This window comes from Tricharina praecox, assembly GCF_024521635.1.
Source record: "Tricharina praecox strain CBS 144465 chromosome Unknown BZA05scaffold_3, whole genome shotgun sequence".
NCBI classification, from domain to species: domain Eukaryota; kingdom Fungi; phylum Ascomycota; class Pezizomycetes; order Pezizales; family Pyronemataceae; genus Tricharina; species Tricharina praecox.
The window spans coordinates 447,653-471,320 of NW_026250405.1; the positions used below are offsets into that span (position 1 = coordinate 447,653).

At 54.2% G+C, this 23,668-nt stretch overlaps 5 protein-coding genes across 5 annotated transcripts; all 5 read left to right on the plus strand.

The window, feature by feature from the left end:
* The first annotated feature begins 48 nt into the window (after positions 1-48).
* BZA05DRAFT_386545 (uncharacterized protein) lies at positions 49-1,158 on the plus strand. Its single transcript, XM_051482500.1, has 3 exons — positions 49-448; positions 503-701; positions 762-1,158. Exons 1-3 carry the CDS (start codon positions 209-211, stop codon positions 935-937), a joined length of 615 nt encoding a protein of 204 aa, XP_051342877.1. The 5' UTR covers positions 49-208; the 3' UTR covers positions 938-1,158.
* Positions 1,159-1,382: 224 nt separating this feature from the next.
* Positions 1,383-2,343, plus strand: BZA05DRAFT_332033 (Alpha/Beta hydrolase protein; the record flags this gene model as incomplete). The annotated part of the gene is made up of 3 exons (XM_051480621.1): positions 1,383-1,449; positions 1,499-2,205; positions 2,263-2,343. The coding sequence occupies 3 exons, from the start codon at positions 1,383-1,385 to the stop codon at positions 2,341-2,343; spliced, it is 855 nt and encodes a 284-aa protein (XP_051342878.1).
* A 6,512-nt stretch (positions 2,344-8,855) lies between these two features.
* Positions 8,856-9,551, plus strand: BZA05DRAFT_415631 (uncharacterized protein; the record flags this gene model as incomplete). Its single annotated transcript, XM_051485325.1, has 2 exons — positions 8,856-8,923; positions 9,314-9,551. 2 exons carry the CDS (start codon positions 8,856-8,858, stop codon positions 9,549-9,551), a joined length of 306 nt encoding a protein of 101 aa, XP_051342879.1.
* A 539-nt stretch (positions 9,552-10,090) lies between these two features.
* BZA05DRAFT_161558 (kinase-like domain-containing protein) lies at positions 10,091-11,379 on the plus strand. Its single transcript, XM_051479090.1, has one exon. It carries the CDS (start codon positions 10,328-10,330, stop codon positions 11,243-11,245), a length of 918 nt encoding a protein of 305 aa, XP_051342880.1. The 5' UTR covers positions 10,091-10,327; the 3' UTR covers positions 11,246-11,379.
* Positions 11,380-14,140: 2,761 nt separating this feature from the next.
* On the plus strand, positions 14,141-16,248 carry BZA05DRAFT_161576 (uncharacterized protein). The gene is made up of 3 exons (XM_051479091.1): positions 14,141-14,358; positions 14,413-15,188; positions 15,250-16,248. The coding sequence occupies exons 1-3, from the start codon at positions 14,207-14,209 to the stop codon at positions 16,011-16,013; spliced, it is 1,692 nt and encodes a 563-aa protein (XP_051342881.1). The 5' UTR covers positions 14,141-14,206; the 3' UTR covers positions 16,014-16,248.
* The last annotated feature ends 7,420 nt before the right edge of the window (positions 16,249-23,668 follow it).

A 23,668-nucleotide genomic window follows, 5' to 3' on the forward strand; every position in this document is an offset into this window, starting at 1 on the left:
TGAGTGGGTGGCTGGTTGGTGCCTGAGTTCCAGCGGCAATTGTTGTTGTCTCGATGAAGCTTCAGGTACACAGCCAAAACCCCGGCCATCTCCACAGCAACTAGGACCCGCCGGCCAACAAAGTTACCACACTTTCTCCCCGCCAAAAATAATTTCTTCTGCGGAGCCGCGTCCGTACTCTCCCCCGCACACAACACTGTCCACACCAATGTCTTCAATAATACCGCGATTACGACCGCTCCTACGCGCGACAATACCATTCCGCGCCGCCCGCTTCCACGCAATCTCCGCTCACTACGCGGAGCCCCGTCAAATCCCATTCCTCCCATTATTCCTGCAGCCATCCACCTACCGACCAAACTACAACAAGAACGCGGGTGGTGTCCAGAAGGATGGAGATAGAAAAACGAAAGGCCCAAAACCGTGGAATCCGGCTACGTTCTTCATAGTGCGTGCCGCCTACGGGTTACGAAGATTGGCGGGTTCGCTGACAGGAACGCAGTGGATCTTTCTCATGATCGGTTCGCAGGCGATCCAGCAGTTGACCCTGAAGCAGGAGCATGCGGATTTTCTGCGGAAGGCGGATGGGAGGATTGCGGTGTTGAGGGAGGTTATTGAGAGGTTGGGCAGAGGGGAGGAGGTGGATGTGGAGCGTATGCTCGGAACGGGCGAGGATGCGGAGGAAAAGGCCTGGGAGGAGGGTATGTATCCCACCAATTCGTTTGCAGGCCAGGGAAGAGATATTGACGGCAAATCTACAGTCATCAAGGAGATTGAAGCGGACGATGTACTCTGGCAGGCACAGAAACTGCAGAAGGAGGCTGCCGCGAAGCAGGCCGAGATACGGCGGCTAGCAGAGGAGGAACAGGGCGAGGAGGTAGTGCGGGAAGGGAGACGGAAGCGAAGACGGGCTCGGGAAGAAGCCAGATTCCTTTAGATGGGGAAACAGTCACTGCATATCTACGGGGTTCCATCCGAACGCTGTCGATATAGTATTCCATGTAAGATGCTGAGGAAGCACTCACAATTCTCGATTTGCATACCCCGTGCATATAGTATCCGTACACATGGATTTGGCGGTAGTTCATTATCTAGCGACAAGCGGAAGCGAAGGTTAACATGTCCGATATTTCCCCGCCAAAAAACGCCCAGACAAACAGATGCACGATGCCCCACTATATACCCCCGCCGTTCCGATTCCCGACGGATGAGCTTTAGGTTGTGCGTATATGAAGCCCATCCATCTCTATTTCCTCCCACATCATCGTCCCGTTTTCAATCCACATCTCCATCTCCACCTCTACCCTTCGCGATTTACCCGTAATCAATCGCTGAAAGTACACCTCCACCACTATCACACCCACCACCACTCTCTTGCAAAAATGACCTTCGAAACCAAAGCTACAATCGCCAGCTTCGGCGGTAAGCTGCTGAAGCTTCAACACGACAGTGCGTCCTCTTGAGTCCGCGCCCCCAAATAACCTCTAACTCTCCCTAGGCAAATCCACTGGCACTCCCATGGCCCTAAACCTCTACCTTCCACCTCAAACCAACACCACCAAAGTCCCTGTCCTAATCTACCTTTCTGGACTCACCTGCACGGGCGACAACTGCGCAGAAAAGGGCTTCCTCCAACGCCACGCCGCGCAGCACGGAATCGCGATCGTGTACCCCGATACCTCACCCCGCGGGGCCTCTATCGCTGGTGAAGATGACAGCTGGGACTTTGGTACCGGCGCCGGGTTCTACGTGGATGCCACCAACGGCCCGTGGGAGAAGAACTACAAGATGTACTCGTACATCACCTCGGAGCTTCCGTCAACACTCTTCCCCGCGTACAAGGACCAGCTGGACTCCTCGCGCGTGTCGATCACCGGACACTCCATGGGCGGCCATGGTGCATTGACGCTGTTCCTCAAGAACCCCGGAATGTACAAGAGTGTGTCCGCATTCGCGCCCATATCGAACCCTATCAACTGCCCGTGGGGACAGAAGGCGTTTGCCGGATACCTGGGCGAGGATAAGGAGGCGTGGAAGGCGCACGATGCGACGGAGCTCCTCAAGGAGTGGAAGGGCAAGGGTTTCAAGGCGCTGATCGATGTCGGCACTGGAGACAACTTCTACAAGCAGGGACAGTTGCTGCCAGAGAACTTTGAGAAGGCGGCGAAGGAGGCGGGTGCCGAGGTCGAGGTTCGATATCAGCCTGTGAGTTACCTTCCTACGAAAATTAACAGGGAGGGAGAGGGCTAATGGACTGTGCAGGATTACGATCACAGCTACTTCTTCATCTCCACCTTTGGTGAGGACCATGTGGCCTACCATGCGAAGTTTTTAAAAAACTAGTGGGTACTCACCCTCCAGATGGCCAGAGACTTTGGGCTGATGGCGGGAAGGGGTAGTGGGATGGTGAAGCTATAGGCTGGCTGGGAGGGAGTGTGTGTGTGTGTGTGCTGAAATGAATCTTGTTATATACACATGTGCTATTGCTCGCCGTTGCTCTACTTATGCCTGAGAAGCATAGAACCATGATGGTTCGCTGGCTGGGAGTCCAGTGTTCGCCAGCCTCATTTTCCATCCAAGATCGGTACCTTGCGGCCTTGCCACCACTTGAATCTCCGAACAATGCATTCATTTCCCGGTTCTCACACATTCCGTGGTCCAAACTTCAGCCCTCTAGTTTCATGTGCGCACACGCCTTGAACCCCCAGTCGGGCGAACGAAATGAGGTAGATATGTATCAGAGACATCTCCTGAGTCCTCTACCAATCGGCGCAAAGCCCAGGCCTGTACATCACCGATGAGGCATCCGTCTAGAAGGCGCGGACGCCGTGTCTGCCCTCCACCACCACCACCACCAGGCTCTGTCCTGCCCCACCCCGCGTGCTCGTCCACTAGCGCACTAGCGCACCCTGGCATTGTGGCTTATCGATTATCGGGCTTATCGGAACTTCGGCTTGTTCCGGATAATGGTTGGCAGCAGCGGCCGCTGGCGCTTAATTACATACAGACTTTACCGTGATTAGCCAGGGGGGGGGACGGATTAAGCGCTAAGCGTGCGGGTGCGGGTGCGGGTGCAGGTACCCGTGCTCCCGTGGAGATTCTCGGTCGCGCCTGGAGGATGTGCCGATGGATGGATGGAATCACCGATCAAGCTCGGCTTCGCGCACCATGGATTCAATCCGATCCGTTAAATGCCCGAAATGCGGCCCCTGTCGGGAAAACTGCGGTGCCACGGCTCAGGTCGGGACCGAGCCGTGTTGTGCCATATTCTGAAGGTTTCGGTATGTCCGTCCTGCGAAAAGATCGGTCCCGGAGCCGTCGTCCGGTACTTCTTTCCACGTCGCCTGTCCGGATCAGTTCTAGCTACAGCCTACAGCCCACAGCCTACAGCACAGTCATGAAGATTTACGGGTTGCCGACGAGGCGTGAAGGCGGGCCGGTGATGCACATTACATACATGAGTAACTACATGTGGTGCTAAAACCCCGCATGTATGTACTGTGCCACTCGCTTGATGGTGGGATGGTGGAATGGAGTCCGTACATATGAAGGTCCAAACAAGGCACATCTTCGAGAGCGGGGTCAGTGAGCTCGAGTGGTGATGCAGAGTTGAAGTGTGGCTGGATGATATGTACCGAGGGCTGCGGAGTGTACAGGAATCGCGGGGCATGATTCGTGACAGTGCCGGGGTCGCCGACCCGCCGACTAGTGTAACTATCTCCGTCTACGCCCGGGTAGGGCAATCATTACCCCGGATTGCCCCGGTGGATTTTTCATGCAGCACATCTCGGGTACGGCTTCGTCTGTAGGAGCTACATCGATCGGCTCTTCGTGGGTGCGGGGTAGAGGGATGAGTTTACCGGTGGCCGGTAAATTTTGCCCAATACATCTCTGCCTACTCATGCACATGTTCCTACGAGGCAAAACAAGTGGCTCTCCCAGAAACTGCATCGTATGTACATACATGCCGGCGACTTCGCGTCTCCACATCCAATATCCCGTAAGCGCATCTATCGAGCGAAGAGTGCCGCTTGAGGGTACATACATACGCTACAGAAGCGCGGCACTTTCAGGGTGCGGGTTAGGTCGATCGAGGTGTGATCGATATGCGCTGTTGGGGTGGGGCGGACTACCGCGGAGCACGATGCTAGAGGGATTTCCGAGTTGGCGTTGACCGGGCGCTCGACTGAAGGCCTGTTTGCAGAGTGGTACTCATGCCATTCATGTTTATACAACCCGCCACCCGCGCCTTTAGGTATCTCGACCAAGTCCAGAACCCAGCGTCTGCGCCGGTGAAGCGCGGCTCGCCGAACGCTTCCGGAGCGGTAACACACAGATGCGCCGTGCCGATTGATAGATAGATCTGTTGATTCAACTGGTAAGCTGTCAGATACACTCTATGTCCACCGGGACCCCGCCCATATATATGCTCATATCGGATCAGCAATGACACCATGCATCGCACCGGGTAATGCTAAACCGTGAGCGTGGATTATGCACATCTACCAGCCCAAGGTGTGGCTAATATCGAGTAACCGAGTGGCCAGGATCGCAACGGCGGGGATTGATGGATGGATACCGGCGTTTATGCACCTCCCTCCTCCTAGAATCAGGGTTCGAATCTATGCGATAGATATATAGGACCGATGTGCGACGGGGATCGTGGGTGTAAAAAGTACGTACCCGGGCTGGAACGGCTGGAAGCCTGGAACAGAGCTGACAACGATTGGCTGCGGGGACGCCGTGAACTTTACTGGCCGTCGACCCCGCCTGACTGTACCATCCCATCCCAGCGCCATAAACTCGGATTCCCCGGGTCGTCGATCAGCATGAACCTCCAAACTCCGATTCGAATCTCTATCCCCTCAGTCGTGATTAGATCGTTCGAAAGCCCGGCCGTGGGCTGGGGAGCCTGACGCCTGCAGGATGCAGGGTGTACATAGAGTGCAGAGTACGGACGACAGCTGTGGCTCACATGACCGTTGCCCATGAAGTTCTAGAGCACTTGGAACAGTGGCTGACGGTTGCATGCATCCTTGGTACTTGGTACAGTAAGTATGTAAGCAGTTACTTGTATGATAGCTGTAGTTTGTTTCCAAGTGTAGCAACTTCTGCCTAGTGGGGATATGTTTACTCTGGATTCTAGTCTGACAATTGATCTGGCAAACAGGATAATGGGGTGATGAAGATGCTGGAGCTAGGATTGTAGTGGTTGTCGGAAGGCATGAATCAATGTACAGATGTAACTATGGGCATTGGACCATGAGGTGCCGCTTTTGTTCACTGTAGTATGGACGGACTGGATTGCCCAAAGGGAAGCATCATGGTGATGGTGACCAACATTGACTTGTGAGCAACAGCTAGAATACAGTAGAATAGACTCATACAACACAAGCTCGGAAGCAAAGGAAATCCATCCCCAGCGCACAGTCCTTCGACAATACTGGTACAGAATCCACCGCAACACAGACAGTACAAGTACAGACTCCACAAGCCATCAACACATACATAGGAGACAAGGAGAAAATGAAAAAACAGAATCTATTGACCGCACAAACGGAAATCGATCAAGTGAAATATGTAAGGAAAGAATAGATGGCCGAGCTCAGGAAGGAAAGAGAGGTAAAAAGAGTCAAACACAAAGAGGTACGGCAGACACAGACAGGCACGTACAGTGCAGATACAACAAGGAAGGAAAGCGAATCCGAAGGGATGAGGGAAGAGGAGGAGGAAGCCACCACCACCACAGCCAATCACAGCTGGTGGGGGCGTCCAGTTCGAGGCACAGCCGGAGATCGTGTGTCGAGGGCTGACTTAGGTCCGACTGCTCCACAGTCTAGCAGCCATTGTTGAAATCTAAACAAAAGCAAATGTCAGAATGTGTACAAACAAGCAAAAGCAAAGAGGACACTACAAACCTTTTTGGTGGAGCGGAACGCGGAAGTCATCTTTCGTCCACAGTAAAGCCCACATTTCTGACAGACGGGGACCTGCGAGGTCACTTCGTAACCGCAGCTAGGGCAAGTGAATCTCATTGCGTTGATTGATTGAAGGTGTTTGTAGTGGAAAGAGTCGAGGAAGACCCGAAGGAGGAGGCGATAGAGTACGGTGAGGAGGATTGAGAGAGAAGATGCTGAGGTGTTTGGATGATGTCGGGAGAGTTGGTTTGGAATATGTATGTCTGGCGAGCTTGCTGAAGAGTGTTGGTGAATATCTCGAACATAGGCAATTGGATCTGGTCCTCATATATGATTCTTTAGGCCTCTGAAGGATTGAAGTTAGTGGGACGTTGTCCCCTGAACTGCTCCATACCCACCACCACCTCCACCTCCACCTCCATTCAATGCGAACCCACTATACCAAAGGATCCAGCGGTCTGGGGGACATGTTGCACAGCCGTTTCCCTATCGCTCAGGAACGGTCTCCCTCCTTTTCTGGCATGGAGCACCGACTGGTGAGACGCACATACTGGGAGTAATTGTGGATATCGTGCGTGCATGAGAACGAGTAGGGCGGAAGGATCGTTGGAGGTGGTATCGACCAGATAACGCAGGAGGTTCGGCAAACGACAGCCTAGCAAGCGACCGCTGTGGCAAATGCAGGGAGCGTCATGTGTGGAAGGTCTGCGGAAGCTTCCATGGAGCATGTGCTGCACGGCTGCACGGCTGCACGGGCTGGCTGCCTTCCATCGTTGGTTCCATGCTCCATGCACCATGCTCCATCCAATCTCAGTCTGCACCAACGACGCTGGACGATGGTTTGAGCGCTATGGGGGCTGTGTGCTGTAGCTCTCCCGCTACGGCTAAGGCACGTGCGGCGGAAGGGCTGCGGCCGGGCCTGTAAGCTGTGCAGAATCTTTCCATGCCTTTGGAGGGGGTGGGCAGAGGATCCGGTAATGCAGGCTTTAGCAGTGGTCAGAGCTTTTCGGAGGCGAAAATTCGCTCGTTAAGCTGCAGGCAGTCATGGTCAGCGGTTGGCAGCAGAGAGACCGTGCACGCTTGGGCCGTGCCCTGGTGTGGTGGTACAGAAGCGCGCGGTTGGTGGCTAGCCGACTAGCGACTCCCTCCGCAGAGATGCACCGCCACCGAATGCCCGTTTTGCATTGGGCGACCGTTTAGGACCGATCGCACTACGGTGCGGCCAGATGGCTAGCAGTTAAGGAGAGGGGTAACTGCCGTGAGAGGTGCAATGGCTCGTTCGCCTGCAAATCGCTTGCTTGCTGGCACCGTGCCGCACTCACGATCATAGCATTCACCGTCCTACATACTCAACCTCACCGTTAATCTAGTGACGATAATCGCAACACCCGCCCGCGCCGGCATCAGTTCATCATTCTATCAAAACAACCTTGAAACAAACTACCACTTCCGCTCCTTTCCATTGTTTCCCTCCTCCACCACCCTTGCTCGACTCCATCGTCGCATATCGTACGGAAGACTCCGTTGCCTTCCTTTGCGCTCCTGGGAGGGGTGGCCAGTCGCGGGGAGGAGCTGCAGGCTCGCTGGACGCACTTGAACATCTGTAACTCCCCCTTCGAATCTGTTTTACATTCCCTGTAACGTCGGCGGGGAAGGGGGGGGGGAAGAGGAGGGGGGGGTGGCAAAATAAAACCGAAACAGACAGCCTACGCGAGCTCGCTTCTCCATCTTAGACACTCGCTTATCTTATTATCTTATCGATTGCACTTCCGTTAAATGCTTGCGGTGAGTTCTGTGTTTGTCGACACGCACTGTGCGCGCGGGAAAGGCGCAGCCACTTACGCAGTAGCCGGAGTAGGTAAGGGTCTGGCTGTTCGTCTGTGCATAGTCATGGCGTCTGTGGCTGCCTAGCCTCTCTCTCTCTCTCTCCGCCGCTCGTTCACTCGCGTCGCTGTAGGGCATAGATTTCACAAGTTTTTTACTTTTCCGCGAACAAAAAATATTGAAGCCGAAAAAAAGGTCGGAGCAATTACCGCACTATGATCGGTTTGCGCCAGTTTTGCCGCCAGCCCTGAAGTGAACCGCCAGGATAGTATGGGTTCTAGCGCCCCCCCTCCCCCGCGCGGAGGTTTATCGCGATTGCAGAGTTCGGAAAATTCTTCAACGAAGCACCATCCGTGTGCGTTCCTGACTAGGTACGTACCATGAAACACGCAAATCGCATTGAGATTATCATCACCCACCGTCATCATCGCGATCATCCTCAGCAACATCCTCAGCACCATCCTCAGTCCACTACCTATGGTTTTTTCGGTTTCGTCATAGCACATTCAATTTGGTCTTGATCATGATGACACTCAGCCAACTATGGGTATGAAAGGAACATTCTTTGCTGTCGATCGATACCAAGTGTCAAAGTTCCAAAACCGGCAATCTTGAAGAATCCTTCGCATTCACCACCGTCCTCTATGTACAATAAGAGGGCCCCCCCCCTATCTCCGCTCAAAACGGGAAAAATGGCATTCAAAACAAAACAAAACAAACACCCGGAAATCCTTGACGGTGATGCCCAGTAACTCCATGGCCCATCCCATCCCGATTTCAACTTTGTAGGGCGAAAAGAATATCGCCCGGCCAATGATCCGTGTATCATCAACCCGGATGACCTCTTCCAACGTCGTACCGGTCAAGCAAGTAGAATGACAGCTGGTTGCTAACCGGCTTCCGGAACGTGTGTGTGTGTGTGTCTGATTCGATTCAGGAACTAACCCCCACCCCCCGGAAAGAGAAAATGCTGCCAACGAACGCCCATCGAGTGGGTTGATTCGTTCAGCACGCATCTACCGATGCAAGTCAAGATTGTAATGTTCCTGTGACGCACACCCATCCACCCCCGGTGAATGGTGGCCTAATGGCTACATATCGTGATCTTCGGGGATGGCTGCTGTGTCTCCGCTGCTGCTGCTGCTGTCGCCGCCACACAGTGACGTCTCCGGTGTCGATCCGTAAGCTCACGATGCCCACGTCGGCGCGGATGATATAGGGCATCGAGGGGAGCCTGTGATGCTGTGAGGCCATCAACTGGGAGGCATTGTTTCGGATAGCACGACCGAGAGCTCTGAACACTCGCTGTCGATTATCCCTCCTGTCTTCCCTGTCGTGGGCGGCAATTCGAGATTAGGTGGCTCTCGGCTGACAATGGACCTATTCAGCCAAGGGGTGAGATGATGGATCGTATGCCATGTGTCGTGTGGAGGGTGAGTGGCCGGCCGTCGTGACGGTCATCTTCATTCGATGCATACCGTACGCATGAAGCGTCACCTACACGCGGCCAGATCATCTAGAACGGTACGGAATGCCCATCGAGCGGACTCTGCTCGTACACTTGGAATCAGCATCGATCAGGACGAGTTCGTTTTCTGGAGATACCGAAAGAGCCCCGAGGGAGAAGTTGCAGTTGGGCCGCGCCTTGATTTGGGACAAGCGCGTGAGCCGCTCGGATCCGATGCAGATGAAACTAGCGGCGCGACGCAATCGGCCGCTTGTCTCAGTATCACTGGATCGGAGTCGTGTAGGGTACCCATAGCCCAGCCATGGTCGAGGCAGAGTGCGCGGCTGAGAGCGGGTGACTGAGCTAAGGCGGAGCGCAAAGAGGGGTTGCAGGGTTTGGGGACGATTTCGCGAGGCAAAGGGTGGACCAAGAAGAACCCCCATGGCTTCATGCAGCGCTAAGGGAGTCAAGAATGCTCAAAGTACCAGACAATAAAGCACGGCTCAAGCACTCTCGAGTCCCGCCGCCGCAGAACACCGATTCTAAAGCGTGTGCAACCTCCTATGCGACAGCAACCGGCCATCAACAGAGCGTAAGGTAGTCTCAATGCATCCGCTATATATCGACAGCCCCGCCTAATGCCGTGATATTCCTGAGCAGCTAGCTAGCAGCGAAACAATAGCTTCGATTCGATTCGGTTCGGATTCCTCCGACACACTGCGGCTTCTCTCGCGCATTTCCTCTCCATCCTCTCCTGCGCGTGGCGTGTGTGCGACCGCGCAAACTCCCGTCGGCCATCTCCCGCATCCTAAAGTTGCGGTTCTCCGGGTTCGGAAAGAAGTAGGGTCGGTCCGTCCCTTTCTACTCTACGACCTCGCGCTTCGAGCAATATTGATCCTCCTGTGGCGCGTAGCAGCACCAGCCAGCATAGTTTCCCCATTCGAGGTAGCTCAAACAACCGCGCGCGCGCACGATCGATATCGCTCCGAAACCACGGCCACAGCCACAACCCACTACCACTACCACTACCACACTTCTTTCTTACTTGCTGCCCATCTCTCCATCCCTTCCCATCCCATCCCATCCCATCCCCCGTCCCGTCTCTCGTCCGAGCTCGATCCCTAACCTCGCCCACGCGATGGCCGCGCATTACCGGAAGCACATCGCGCCTATCGCGACGTTCCGGGATGTCCGCAGCCAAGTGGGCCTGCTCCATCGGTCGGGCAACCGGCGCATCTGGGGCTTGGGGTCGGAGGTTGTCTGCCGCGAGAGGCCGATCACGGCTGTCGAAACGCCCAACGACGAGTTTGCGATCCTCGAGTTCCTCCGCGAGAACACCAGGATCCCCGTGCAGAGGGGACTCCACGAATGGCTCGACAAGGAGAGCCAGGTGCACTTCTCCCTCAAAACGAAGATTCCCGGCGAGTCGCTCGAATCGTTGTGGCCGACGCTCACCTGGCGGGAGAAGGAGAGGATGGCCGACGAAACGGCCAAATATCTGAAGGAGCTCCGGGGGCTGACGTCAAACTACTACGGAAGGGTCAAGGAGAGTGGCAACGTCGATACTCTGATGTTTAACTACCCGCAGCCTAAACCACAGGGCCCGTTCGCCACCCAGGACGAACTTTGGAACGCGATGGTTGCGACGCTCAAAGGCCAGATCCCCCGGAAGGCTCTCTCTCGCTTGCGGGCCCAAATGCCCGAATGTCTGCCCTGGACCTACACGCATGGCGACCTCGGCTTCGGCAATATCATTGTGAGAAATGGCCATGTCGTGGGGATTCTAGATTGGGAGTGGAGCGGCTATTTCCCGTGCTGGTGGGAGTACGTCAAGTTCCGGGCCGGGCTTTCGATCTGGATCGATAGGGAGTGGTGGGATCTGCTCGAGTACCGACTGGAAAAACATCAGGATGCGTATGAATTCTATGACAAGTTCCACTCGTTGGTCTGGAAGGTCGAGAGCGCTACTAGGAGTATAGACCCGACTAAGGTCAAGATAGGTAATGCCGTTCTTGAAGAGTTGCTCGAGGATGAGAACGGGGTATCGCTCGAGTGAGACGTCAAAATGGGAATTTCTTATGATGGTTCTTTCCTATTAGATTGTTGAATGGTAGTTTTCGTTATTCGCGGAGGTCATTGTCTTTTTTTTGCACGCCATTTCCGTCCTTCTCTTCTGTCTGTGGCCTTGATTCGCGTTGAGGTCTTTTTTATACCCACACCCCCAGGGGGCCGTCTTTTCTGTATATCAATGTATTCCCTCATTTTGATTCTGCTTCTTGTCAATTCCTTCTCCTTTTCAATGTAGTCCGGCTTAGCTCTTTACATGTTTAGTTATTTATTGATCCATCGATTTCGTTATGTATCAGTATGTCAGTTTGTGTTGCTTTGCGACCACGATTTCTCAGTGCCATCCACTAGTTACCGAGGCCGAGGTGCTAAGAGTACGTACGTAGCCCGCTGTAGATTAATTTTACTATGAAGATCTTCTCGAAGATCTCTCGGGGGAGTCTTCGGACGGGGTTACATATCTAGGAGAAGCTTCAGCCAAGAAGCATAGAAGCCCACTCGCTCCTCCGCCCGTGCGTTCCGACGGCCGAAAAGATCAGCCCACCATATCTCCCCAGCGGAAGTTCCCACCCGCCGTCGGCCGCTCTAGTAAATGATCCCCCGCAAACCCAAACTCAATCTGTGACGATTTTCCTCCCCCGGTGACGTGTCGCGCTTTCAACACGCGAGTGATATGCATGATCTGCAAACGCCAGTGCAATTGACATCCGAGTACTGTACCGTAGGCTGAGACTACGTTTTTTTCCGAGGGATGGAAAAAATAAGCCGGAGTATGTACCTACCGTCATTTCCCGCCGGTTCGCAACAATCTCCCATCCACACACCCCCTCTCCATCGACATCGTCGTCGAGTGATATATATGACCTGCTGCCTGCCTATATGCACAGCCTCCTTCCTCCCCAGGCTCCCCCCATGCCTGTCGCGTCTCTGTACCACGCGGCACATGAATGCCTTATGTCTGCAGACCGCGTTTAAACGTAGTTATTGCGTGCAGACAAACGCATGAGCGCGACGGGGGTTGGATAGCCGCATCTGCCGACGGACGGAAATATCTTCCGGAGCGGAGCGCAAACATCATACATACATACATACATGACGATATATACGAGTAGACATACATATGATGTAGTTGGGCTAGGGGGTATACATACATACATGATATAGCTTGTTGATAGACATAAAGCTTACGCTCGCTCGAGGGGCTGGGACTGGGGCAGGGACCCGCAGACAACGGTACTTCATACATAGTAGTTGTGGAATGTGTGGGGATCTTCACGAGCTTGACGGTTGACCACTGAAAAAAAGAAGGAAAAAAGACGACACGGAACTCACGGACTCGGTCGTCTTGACTCGCGACGTTAGGACTTCCAATTGCGCTGTGACTGGTCACTGGACGGTGAATACCGTTGGTAGTTGACCCCACGACCGGTCACAGGGGAATGCATTCATGCCGATCGAGTTTGTGAGTTCGTACAATTACTACCTAGTAGGAGCGACTCGAGCTCGGCACTCGAAGAAGCGGTGGATCTATCTATAGCGCTGAAGGCCCGGGGCCGAAGGGACGATCACGAAAGATGTGCTGTACCACCCTTATCTTCACTGATACTATTACATGATGACAACGAATATGTAACTGTATGTACGGCAGTGGGATTCGGCCAAGTTCGTACGTATGAGAAAAAGTGTGGGTGACGGCTTCGATTCCTTCTCCCGCTGCCAATCCCGCCGTTTTGCACATCTTCACATGCGGCTGTCATGGCTGGCCGGGCTCTTTTATGACACGGGCCCGGAGATGGATCCATGGAGCCGACGGGACGATCGTAGAGGTCATATTAAATCTCTATATGTACCACCATTATCTGTAGCCTTGTTGAAAACGGTTGGATTTGCGTATGTACAATGAGATTCCTTTTTTGTACGATACATAGCGATCGAGACTCAGGAGTAGGACGAAGTCTCTCCACTGGCGCTGGAAGGACGAAAGTTGTTCTGAATCACATCCACTTTATACACACACTGTCCTCCTCCATTAGCCCGAGGAACATCGAATGCGCAAGGCAACAAATTCCACCATGGTATGTACATACGCTACATGCACAGCGGGCAACGAAGTCACGTTTATCCCCCCCAGCCAACCCCACTTTTTGGAACCTTTGCAAGTGTTTAACCCTTCCATTCAGTCAAGAACCCGAGTGTGGCGACCACTACTACAGGGCCATGTCCGCACCATCCCCGCCTCCAGCCCGCCAGCCCGCCAGCCCGCCCCAGCTCCTGTTTGTATCGTTTAATCCTCCAGGCTCCGAGTCCTCTCACGGATACCGAGAGCATCTGAAATTGCTCAATCCCAATCTTCGTGATAAGGTGAGCACTGCAGGTGAGCCATACGTATTGAGAGTGCGGTTTGGCTGCTTCTAATGGAAGCAGACGATGCCGATGAGAAGTGGAAACAATCATTCTTCCTTGTTGAGACGGGTCTGGGCTCTTTCTAATTCATCTTCCCGATGGATGGATGCTTTAAGGGACTTTTGGTCAGCGATCTTCAAAGGGGCGGAGGAGAAGAGCGAGTGATGGGCTGTGATAGATATCCATAACGACCGACAAACCTCACCCTGAGGTTATAATCATAAGTGTGGTGAGAATATTCTCCCTACAGTTTAAGACCAGAGGCGTGTGCGTTCGAGACAGTTGAAGGAATGATGCACAGTCCTGGCTTCATTGGTCCGTACATACATATCAACCATACCAGACGAGCTCGAGTCTAAGGATAATACTCAACTCGATATGCGCACGTCCATATTGGGCCATGGTTACGTCACTCGCTTTCTCACACTCCCTTCTTCGCTCTTCCTCTCTGCCTTCTCCACATCGACAGTACATTGAACAATACCATCACTGTACAATACGGCCATCACTAGCACAGTGCACACCGTCCTCCGCTTCCACTGCCGTCATGCACGACGTTTACGGAGATGCAGCTCCTCCCGCCCACCGCCACTCAATAGTGTCATTCGTTTACCAACAGCTTGAACGTCACGAGGTCGAGGGAGCCGCACTGCAGAGGTGTGCCAGTGCTCCTGGGCTCTTGGTCAAGACAGCTCATAGGTACTTCCTTGCTCTGGAGGAGGATAAAGAAGGGCTGAATTGATGGAATCGTAGCTATGAGTTGAACAAGGGTGATGCGCTGAAGATGGAGATGAGGCATGTGATGAAGTTGGAAATCGAATTGGAGAAGGAGTTGAAGATGGATGAGTGTGAAAGAGTACAGGAGGTGAATGGCGAGGGCACGATCGCTACTGCACATACTATAGGACGCCGTCGGTCAATTCTCCACCAACAAGCCCGCCGAGCGTTTCGTCGTCGTCACCGTCGTATCACTCGTCTAGAAACTGCAGCGGATTCCCAGCCGCCGCTGCTGTCTGCGGACCCGGCGATCACTGCTCGCCTCAAGAAGCGTCCCAGTCTGTTCCTGAGGATCTTGAACCGGGCCATGAAGGAGCAGCGATCTCAAGAGCTAGTCACTCGAGTTCCCTGGTGGCGTTTTACACGTATACGGGCTTCACGTGAGCTCGCAGGATATCATCCATCTCTGGTATCAGAGCTTCTACGGTACTATGGTACCGACACCGTGAAGAAGCAGCTTCTCCCTACCATGGATTCCAGGGAAGATAAGCATAAGACATTTATCCACCACCCAATCAACCCCCTGATCCTATCCTCACGACATCTCAAGACGGAGCGTGAACGGAGTGTTCGGGGCAAGCTGCCGGCACAGAGCAAACGATCCTTCTTGTCGCTGCGGAGATCCCGGCTGGAAAGCGCTAGTCAGATCAGGCTCATGAACAGGCACGGTGAGAACTGGAAGCTGCTGGAGTTTGCGCAGGCAGGAGGAAAGAACGGACCCCCCATGGGGTTGGGAGGGTTGCGCTTGGCCGGTAGGTTCCCTTTCCGACTCTCAGGGCATGGCACATCTGAGACAAACGGAACGTGTTGCAGATTTCCTGCCGCCGACAACGCAGAGACGTATCACATCCAAGTACACATCCATAGAAATCCCTCCACGGATCAGCTCTCTACCCGGGCCGTACAACCAGCACAGGCCTACCACTATGCGCCGCACATCGGTTTCCACAATCGGCTGGACCGAGAGCATAGTGGAGTTCGAAGGGGACCTCGGTTCTGTGCACGTCTCGGGGGAGAGGAAGTTATTGGATGTCGATCAGGATCTTCAGCATCAGCTTCTGCTCCCTCCTCCTCCTCCGCTGACATCTGCTGGGATCAGGCGGAGCAGCAGCTGGAGTCTCGAGGCCGCCAGTGCGCTAAATGAGATCATCACCACACATACGGTTGATTCCCACCAGGGAACGGCGTCGGCTGCGGTACTGGCGGACGATCTTTCTCCGTCCCCCGCTCGCATCGCAGCCAAGAATGTGGTCGTGAGTGGCCACTGGGAAGCGGCATTGCAGATGATGCAGGAGTTCGAAACGGATGCTCAATCTCAGTCGAAGATCAGCACCAGCTCCTCGAAGAGACGGCGGGGCACGAGTTCACGAGCAAGGACGTGGAGCAAGAGCAGCACGAGATACGGCGCGGGGAGTACGTACGATTGCGTCAACAGATACCCCGAAGGCCATGTCGATCAGGAATTGCGCGATGTTTGTAAGATGGCAGTGATGAGTAGGAGGACGAGGAGGGCAGCTAGTGCTGGAGATATCACTTCCTTGCGTCATCCGTTAACTGCCGGGGCTTTGTTTAATTGATTTACATACTGGACCGACCTGGTCCGTTTGTTTGTGTGAGACTGGGGCTGAGGCCGTGTATGAGGGTATTCTTCTTTTTTCTGGTTTGTACTTGTGGGATTGTTCTACATTCCAGTTTTTTTTTCGTGTATTCCTATGTACCAGTACTATGGACGGCGGGGATGTTGGGTGATGGACGTCGAGACGGGCGGGTTGGCTGATAGTGGCGACGGTCGTGAATGGAGTTGTTCAAGGGTAGTTGGAGAAGTTGGTGTTGATACATACTTGCCTTGCGCGCTCGCTCGCTCATCATCATCAAGTGTGACTAACTCCATACATACAGAACAAGAAAAACGGAGGCTGACGTCTGCGACTAACGTTACGCTCTGCTTACTATTCTACGGTACTCTATGTACTGGCCCCTCCCTCCGCGTTCGGCAGGAAGGTACTCCTTGCAGATATGTAGATATCTGTTTTGTGGGGTAAAAAGGGAACAGAAAAAAAACCGGGTGTTTTCCTTGCCCATGGCTCCTTGCCCATGGCTCCATGGCTCCATGCCAGACGCGATGGGATGGTTGCGGACCCTGTCCTGCCCTGCCCTGTCCTGCCCTGTCCTGCCCTGCCCTGTTGGCCTGGACAGGACCCTGCATCATCATGACCCATGGTCCGGGGGGTGCGCACCACTGGGGAGGGGAAGGGAAGGGAAAAATCTTGGTGCGCCCTGCCCTGCCGATCTTGGCCGAGATGGGGGAGAAAGAGATGAAGCGTGAAGATGGAGAGATGATGGGTGCAACGTTTTTTTTTCTCTCTCTCTTGCTTTCTTTCCACGCGGGGTTCTAGAGGAAGATGCGGATATAGAAATGGAAATGGAAATGGAAATGGAGGAAATGTGATTTACTAGTAGATAGATGAGATGGGAGACTCGAGAGTCCGCTGTATCTTTCCTTTTTCGTCGTCTTTTCTTTTTCGTGTCTTTTCTTTTTCTTTTCTGGGAACTGACGATCGCTGTGGAATATCTAACTACATCTTACCTACATATCTAGACTCCTACATATGTGGAGTATACGATGGATATGTAGATGTGTATGTAGAGCAGGAGATGGCTGGATCGAAATACTTCCTGTAGACTATAAATTCATGTCTCGGACTGCCTGGTGCAAGAGAAGTGCAAGTTGAAGTGCAAGTTCAAGTCCGAGACACTCGGTGCTACTATCACCACTATCACCACCTCCACCGCCGCCCCACCACGGCGCCACCACCGAGAGAAACAAATGAAAACACAATATCTACAACACAGCACAACACAACACAACACAACGTCAAGGGAGGCGGTGAGCGGAAGATACGATACGATAACTACGTAGGTACTCTATGTTCTCCAGGTAGTGCATGCCCGGCTAGCTGGCAGAACAGATTGCGTATTTGCATTCCACTATGGGTACAGATACTAGTGTGTAGATACCAACCCGCGAGACTCGAGTTCATGGACGCGGTCCCGTCCCATCCCTTCCCATCCCTTGTCCTCCCTTGTCTTCCCTTGCCTTCTTCCCCGCGCGCGCGTCAGAGGCAGAGGCACGTAGAGGCAGCAATCTCCCCGTGTCCAATCTGCCCAGAGTGCCTATGACGGGTCGCATGGTCCGCAATGATCAGACCCAAGATTGCACGGAGTCTGAGCGACAGACAGCCACAGCCGGCGGCGGGGCCGGAGCCCGAGCTGGAGACGTCGCGGCCCCCATATGTAGTCCGTGGTAGGTACTGCTATACTATACTATGTATGCTCTACTAATAGTCCGCGATGGGGTGAGGGTGACACCGTGACACTCCTATGTACTCCTAGGTGCTAGTAATGGAGTGGTGGTAGTGGTGGTTAACCCCCTCCCCTCCCCCTCTCTGGCGCATTCAGCACGAGCATCGAACCACCAGCCGCGCGTGTGACCCGCTCTCGCGCGACTATGACTCGGGAGGGAGCCACGAAGCGGTGAGAACGGAGGGATGGAGGGATGGAGGGATGGGATCGATGCACGTCCCACGACATCGATGGATGACGATCTGTCCGTCCGTCTGCCCGTCTCTCCGTCTGCGAGTCTACGAGTCTGCCCTGTCTGCGACATTGAGGGTGCGTCAGATGTCTCTCAGATGTCTCTCTTGAGAGAGAGTGTTTGTGAGAGAGAGAGAGTGAGAGAGACGTGACCCGACCTGACCGATCACCCGCCGGCCCCCCCGCTCCCCCGGTCGCGAATATAGTATACTTAATGCATTGACGTGCCGGTATTTCCCTCAGACGTCGGCTTTCGTCTTTCGTCGCTGTGGTGGTGGTGGTGGTGAGGATGGTGGTGGTGGTGGTGGTGGTGGTGGTGGTGGTGGTGGTGGTGGTGGTGGTGGTGGTGACGGCGGCAAGGGGAAGAACGAGGACGGTGACGGTGACGGTGACGTTGGATTCCTCAAACGGGGAGCTGGAGTACCGAAGTTAGCTAGGTAAGTAGATACGGCCTGACCACCGTGAGTCGTACCTAGAGTGCCTACCCCTCTACTCTATCATAGAGAGAGCGTGTGTGGTGTGTAGATACCGGAAACTTGTATTTGAATTTCCTTGCCCCATCGCCCTCGCCGGTCGGCGGTTGGTATCACGAGTTTCTACATAGGCAGAGATTCTCACAATTTCGGGCACAAGGCAAGGCATGGCAAGGCATGACATGGAGTCATGGCCATCAACATCAACATCAACGATCAGGCGTCGCGTCCTTGACCCGTTGCACCCCCTTCCCCCCCGTCTCCTCTCCCGTTCCCATCGGAGGTCCACTGTCCACAAGGCACGGTCCCTCCGCGCGCGTCTCCGGTAGAGTATGTCATGGATGGTAGTGGCGGTACACACTCCGGAAGTCGGACAAGCGTGCCCATCGTTCAGTTCAGAGTTCAGATCGCCAGACTTCCGGCGCCGAACCGCAGGGGAGGGTATGTATGTAACACAGCGCGCGGCGCTGGGTGATTCTTGATGCCTGACGCCTTCGTACGTGTCGCACATTGACGTCTGTGAGACCGACGGAGGGACGGACGGGGATGGAGGGACGGAGGGACGGAGGGAGGGGTATGGAGGGAGGTGAGACTGGTGAGTAAGTATAGATATACTCATCTAGGCAAGTATATGTAGATACCCGGAGGATCTACATATCTGCTCCCAATGCCCATCCCTCGTGAGTCGTAGGTGGAGTAGGTATGGCCCCCGACTCCCCGGACGAGTACCTATCTCCTACCAGAGGTGGCGGCGAGGCCGAATATCAGCCTACCCACTGCCCAGTGTACCCCATTACGTCCCCCACCCTATGTAATCATAGTATAGTAGAGTACACGCAAGCTGCAACACGAGCTGCCGAACCACGGGAAGCAATCCCCAGTGCACATTGCACCTCGTACAATGCAAATCTTGATCTCGCGATCTCCCCTAATACTCACAAAAAGCAACCGTACATATCACCCATCTCATCCATATATCATACATAATTCATACATATCATCCGCGGTCGCAAGACCACATCTGGGTTCTATGCACATATCATTCATACATATCATACATATCATATGTATACAACCACCAAATGACGGCATCATCGACGATCCCGCTTTGTATGTACTTACATACATATGCACTCTAACTACTGCCCAGAGTAGCATAGCCAGAGTAATAGGTTACATACCTATGCAGATCATCATCACGTGTGCGCCGCGTAGCTGCGCAGCATGTGCAGCCTGGCGATCCGGAACGTCGGCAAGCGTCCGGCGACCTGTGAGGCGACCTGGGCGGAGAGAGAGGGAGGGACCGCTTGCCGTCGCTTGCCGTCGCCGGTCGCCGTCGATGCGCGATGCGATGGGGGTGCCAGCCTGCCAGGAAGGGAAGGGGCGATGCCCGATGGCCCGATTGCGTTTCGTGCGGCCTCCCCATTAGGCCGATTCGATTCGATTCGGGGTGGGACGAGGGGCGTCGGGGGATGGGGAGCCGCGGGGAGGAGCATGGGAGGGGCCTGGGGAGCAGGCGGGAGGCGGAGGCGACAGACCACTCGTCAGCCGCTGGTAGGCGGCTGGTAGGCGGTCTCTTTCGGTGAGTAGGTACCTACGCTGCTACGCACGTGCTCCGTCCCCACGATCGAGATGGTTCACACGCCCTCCGCCCCCCGCCCCCGTGCCCCCGTGCCCTCCCGCCGCGAGCAAGCTGGCTGAGGAGGCGCAAAGCAAAGCACTGGGCTCGAGGGCTCCCGCAAAGGGCTCCTCCCGCAAAGCTCCCGCAAAGGACGCCACAATTCCAATCGAAATCGACGCTCGACGCTCGACGTTCGGTCTTCGGTGTTTGGATTTGGAATACCTAGAGTAGGTACCTGGGTAATGGCAAACAACACGATGCATCGACGATGAAGATGCTGATGATGACGACGATGATGGTGAAGAAGACCCACGACCAAGAGCGCGGGCCACGAGCCACGAGCGCGGGCCAGGTCCGGGTCCGGATGGCCGAATGTGTCGTAGCTGGTAACTGGTTTCGCAACCATCGGAAATTCATACATACTGGAGGATTCAATAGTTCTCACAATGTGACCTGCCCACAAACGTCGGAAACGTCGGAAATTCGGAAGTGTCGGAAATGGCGAGCTCGGTATATCCGCCGCTGGAGCACGTGGGCAGGTACCTATCTACAAAGGTACTTCGGTATGTACCATGTGTGTGTTCGTCGCCAGTGACCACGACTCACGATGACCGCGCTCCCGTCCAGTCCGGCACATCCCGTCCATCCAGTCCGCCCCGTCCAGCCCGCCCCGTCTAGTCTAGTCCGTGGGGTACCTGGGGGGATTTGCAGTGGAGTCCCGCTGGGCTGGAGACTGGGCTGGAGACTGGACCGGGCCTCGGACGGTGGTAGCTACTATAACGGACGGTGGTAACGGAAGTAGGAAAAAAGGTAAGTCATCGGCGGGCCGGTCATGGAGTCAAGTGTATCTACGGTATGTGCCGGATGGATCATCGAGCCGCTCACCTTATCGCACTCCCCGGTCCCCCGCCCCTCTTCCGCCCCCGCCTCCAAGCTTTGCCCGGCTCCACGCTTCCACGTTTTCCCCGCCGCCTCCTCACTACTAGGTCCATAATAGTCTATGTAGGGAGCGGGAGGTAAGTTAAGTCGACAAACCAAACATCGTGCCCAACCGCGACCGCCGATTCACATGCACTACACATCTATATGTATCATATGTCTGTATGGTACATATGGTACATTCCTAACGCATAATGATAATGTGTCTCGCACTGTCGCACGGATACACCGCAGCAAATAGTCTATGTACCTACCGTACTATATTGACGGCTCGGAGCGCAAGAGTCAAGGGGAGGCTAGGAGCGCGTCAATCCGTACATCCGTAGGTGCTTGTTAAGAATCCGGGGGGGGGACTACTACTCCATAGTACAGTTTACGGTGATTCGGTGAATCGTTTGAGACTTAAGACTCAAGACTCAAGAGGTTGGTGTTTGGTTTGGTTTGTTTGGTTGGATGGTTTTATCAGTTGGTTAAATGACGGGATGATTGGATGGTTGGATCATAGATGGTCGGTTGGGTTATGAATCATGATCGTATTGATTACCAATTAGCACATACTATGGTACCGGTAGTGAAGCTACATATCGCGAGTATTTCTACACGTGAGGTGCATACATAGCCATTATCATAGGCAGGGCGGCAACTACCATAGTAGCAATCTACGTATGTACGATATGCCTCGCCTACCCCCGCCCCCAGTGCCCCCACGGGCGGACTCGAGTCTCGACAACACTCACTTCTGGCGGGGGAGTAAGATAACATCATTTCGTCTAAGGTCTACGGTCTACGGATCTAGGTATGGAGATATGGAGATTTCTCAACCTCCTAGGTATGTACCATGGACACAGGAGGTGACCTCCCCACCCCTCCTGAAGAGAACTGCAAGACCTCTAGACCTACCTATGCTATCTAGACCCCTCCCCACAGAATTCGAGCGGCACATATGATACATAGCACTGCACGGAGGCGGGCTGTAGTACAGTACCGTACAGTATAATACCGTACAGTACCCACGCAGAGTAGGTATGCAGGTATGCAGCACGGCTCCGGCGCGGAGTAACAACGATGACGATGGATGGATGCCTGTCGGGCCTACCTAAGTACGCATATATCACACACAGATACCTGCGTACGGAACCGTCTCGACTCTTGATCACTGGCGGGCTGGCTGGCGACGGGCTGGGTGAGTGGTGAGTGGTAAGTGGTGAGGGGTTTAAACGCTTCACTTCACTTTGAGGTTTTCTAGAACTGGGGGTTTCTGGAACGGAGGGCTTTTCGGTCCCCGGAGACTTCTAACTGGGTAGCCGGGGACTCGGGGATCTCCAAAGTGTTCTTTGTTCTGTTCTGTGACTTTTTCCGGGGTCTCAACTCTCGAGATAATGGTACCAAGCCTCAAGGCACAGGACAGCACAGGACAGCACAGGACAGGACAGCACAGGACAGCACATCACGACACAGCACGTCTGCACGGAAGGCATAAATCTCTCCTCTTTGGGTCTACTACGTCTACTACTCTATATATTGCGAACGAGGTGGGTCTTTCAAATTCCGTCCTGCCCTGTCCTGTCCTGTCCGAGAGTGTGGTGAGTACATAGTGGAATCATTAGTTTTGTTGCCGTGCGTGCGTTAGGCGGGCGGTTGGAGCGAATATATATGTATGTAGTCGGGGGGATGAGATGTGATGTGATATCCGAGACGTGCGTAGATAGGTAGGTAGGGAAGAAGAAGAAGAACAGAGACGGGGAAGAGCTGAGGACCCTTCCGGCCGGTTAAAGGCATCCAAGGGACCAAACGCGTCTGTCAGGGTACCTAGGAAGTGCGCACCGTATCTCGGGCCGGCCCGTAGACTCGGTGAGCCATTCCAGCAGACATGCACATGTCTACGCCTCCGAATGCGGCAAAGTTGTTCCGAGCCGTGTCCCCCGACCGGTCAAGAGTAGATGTCTGGATGATTGCAGAGTCGAGGTTCTCGGCGTGGGGGGCGAGGAAGGCACGATATCGAATGGAAAGCAGAGACGCGAACGGACGTCTGTGGTAGGTCCGGCGGAAGTGAACGCATCCGTCCGTTGATAACCATGTAGAGCACCAATGTTGCTGTGCCAAAATAAAGATGATCCGGCGGCGGCGGCATAGAGTGTGTACATGAGCATTGAGTGTGGATGGACCCTTACCTTACCCCCACCTAACGCTTCACGGCCTGTGGGGCAGGAATGCCGAAAGTCGAGAGACCGACCTAGAGGAGAGTACTGTACTTAGGGACCAAGTACCTGACCTCTCCTTAAACGGGGTGGATGACATAATTGGTGGATGATATATTTTTATTTTTTTTATTTTAAAATTTGTGCGGACGATCAAACACTCTAGCGATCGACTCCTTCCACCACTGCGCTGCGAGCTGCGACGGACAGGAGAGCGACGGATGAATTCGCTCGCTCACTCTCGCCGTCGGGGGAGGGGGGGGAGAGAGGGAGCGCACGAGCGAGTGTGCTGTTTGTTCGCTAGCTATCGCCGTGTCCTCTTCTCCTGTTGCGTGGTTATTGCTTTTGTGGCCTCGAACGGCGAGTTGTGTGATACACAAATTGTACGTACCGCCGTGTGCGTTGCT

Excerpts from the sequence above, each read along its gene's own strand:
- BZA05DRAFT_386545 (XM_051482500.1), top strand. The coding sequence starts at position 209 with ATGTCTTCAATAATACCGCGATTACGACCGCTCCTACGCGCGACAATA. Across the intron at positions 449-502 it reads ATCCGGCTACGTTCTTCATA|TGGATCTTTCTCATGATCGG; the intron begins GTGCGTGCCGCC and ends ACAGGAACGCAG. Across the intron at positions 702-761 it reads GGAAAAGGCCTGGGAGGAGG|TCATCAAGGAGATTGAAGCG; the intron begins GTATGTATCCCA and ends GCAAATCTACAG.
- BZA05DRAFT_161558 (XM_051479090.1), top strand. The coding sequence starts at position 10,328 with ATGGCCGCGCATTACCGGAAGCACATCGCGCCTATCGCGACGTTCCGG.
- BZA05DRAFT_161576 (XM_051479091.1), top strand. The coding sequence starts at position 14,207 with ATGCACGACGTTTACGGAGATGCAGCTCCTCCCGCCCACCGCCACTCA. Across the intron at positions 14,359-14,412 it reads TTGGTCAAGACAGCTCATAG|CTATGAGTTGAACAAGGGTG; the intron begins GTACTTCCTTGC and ends ATGGAATCGTAG. Across the intron at positions 15,189-15,249 it reads GGGAGGGTTGCGCTTGGCCG|ATTTCCTGCCGCCGACAACG; the intron begins GTAGGTTCCCTT and ends AACGTGTTGCAG.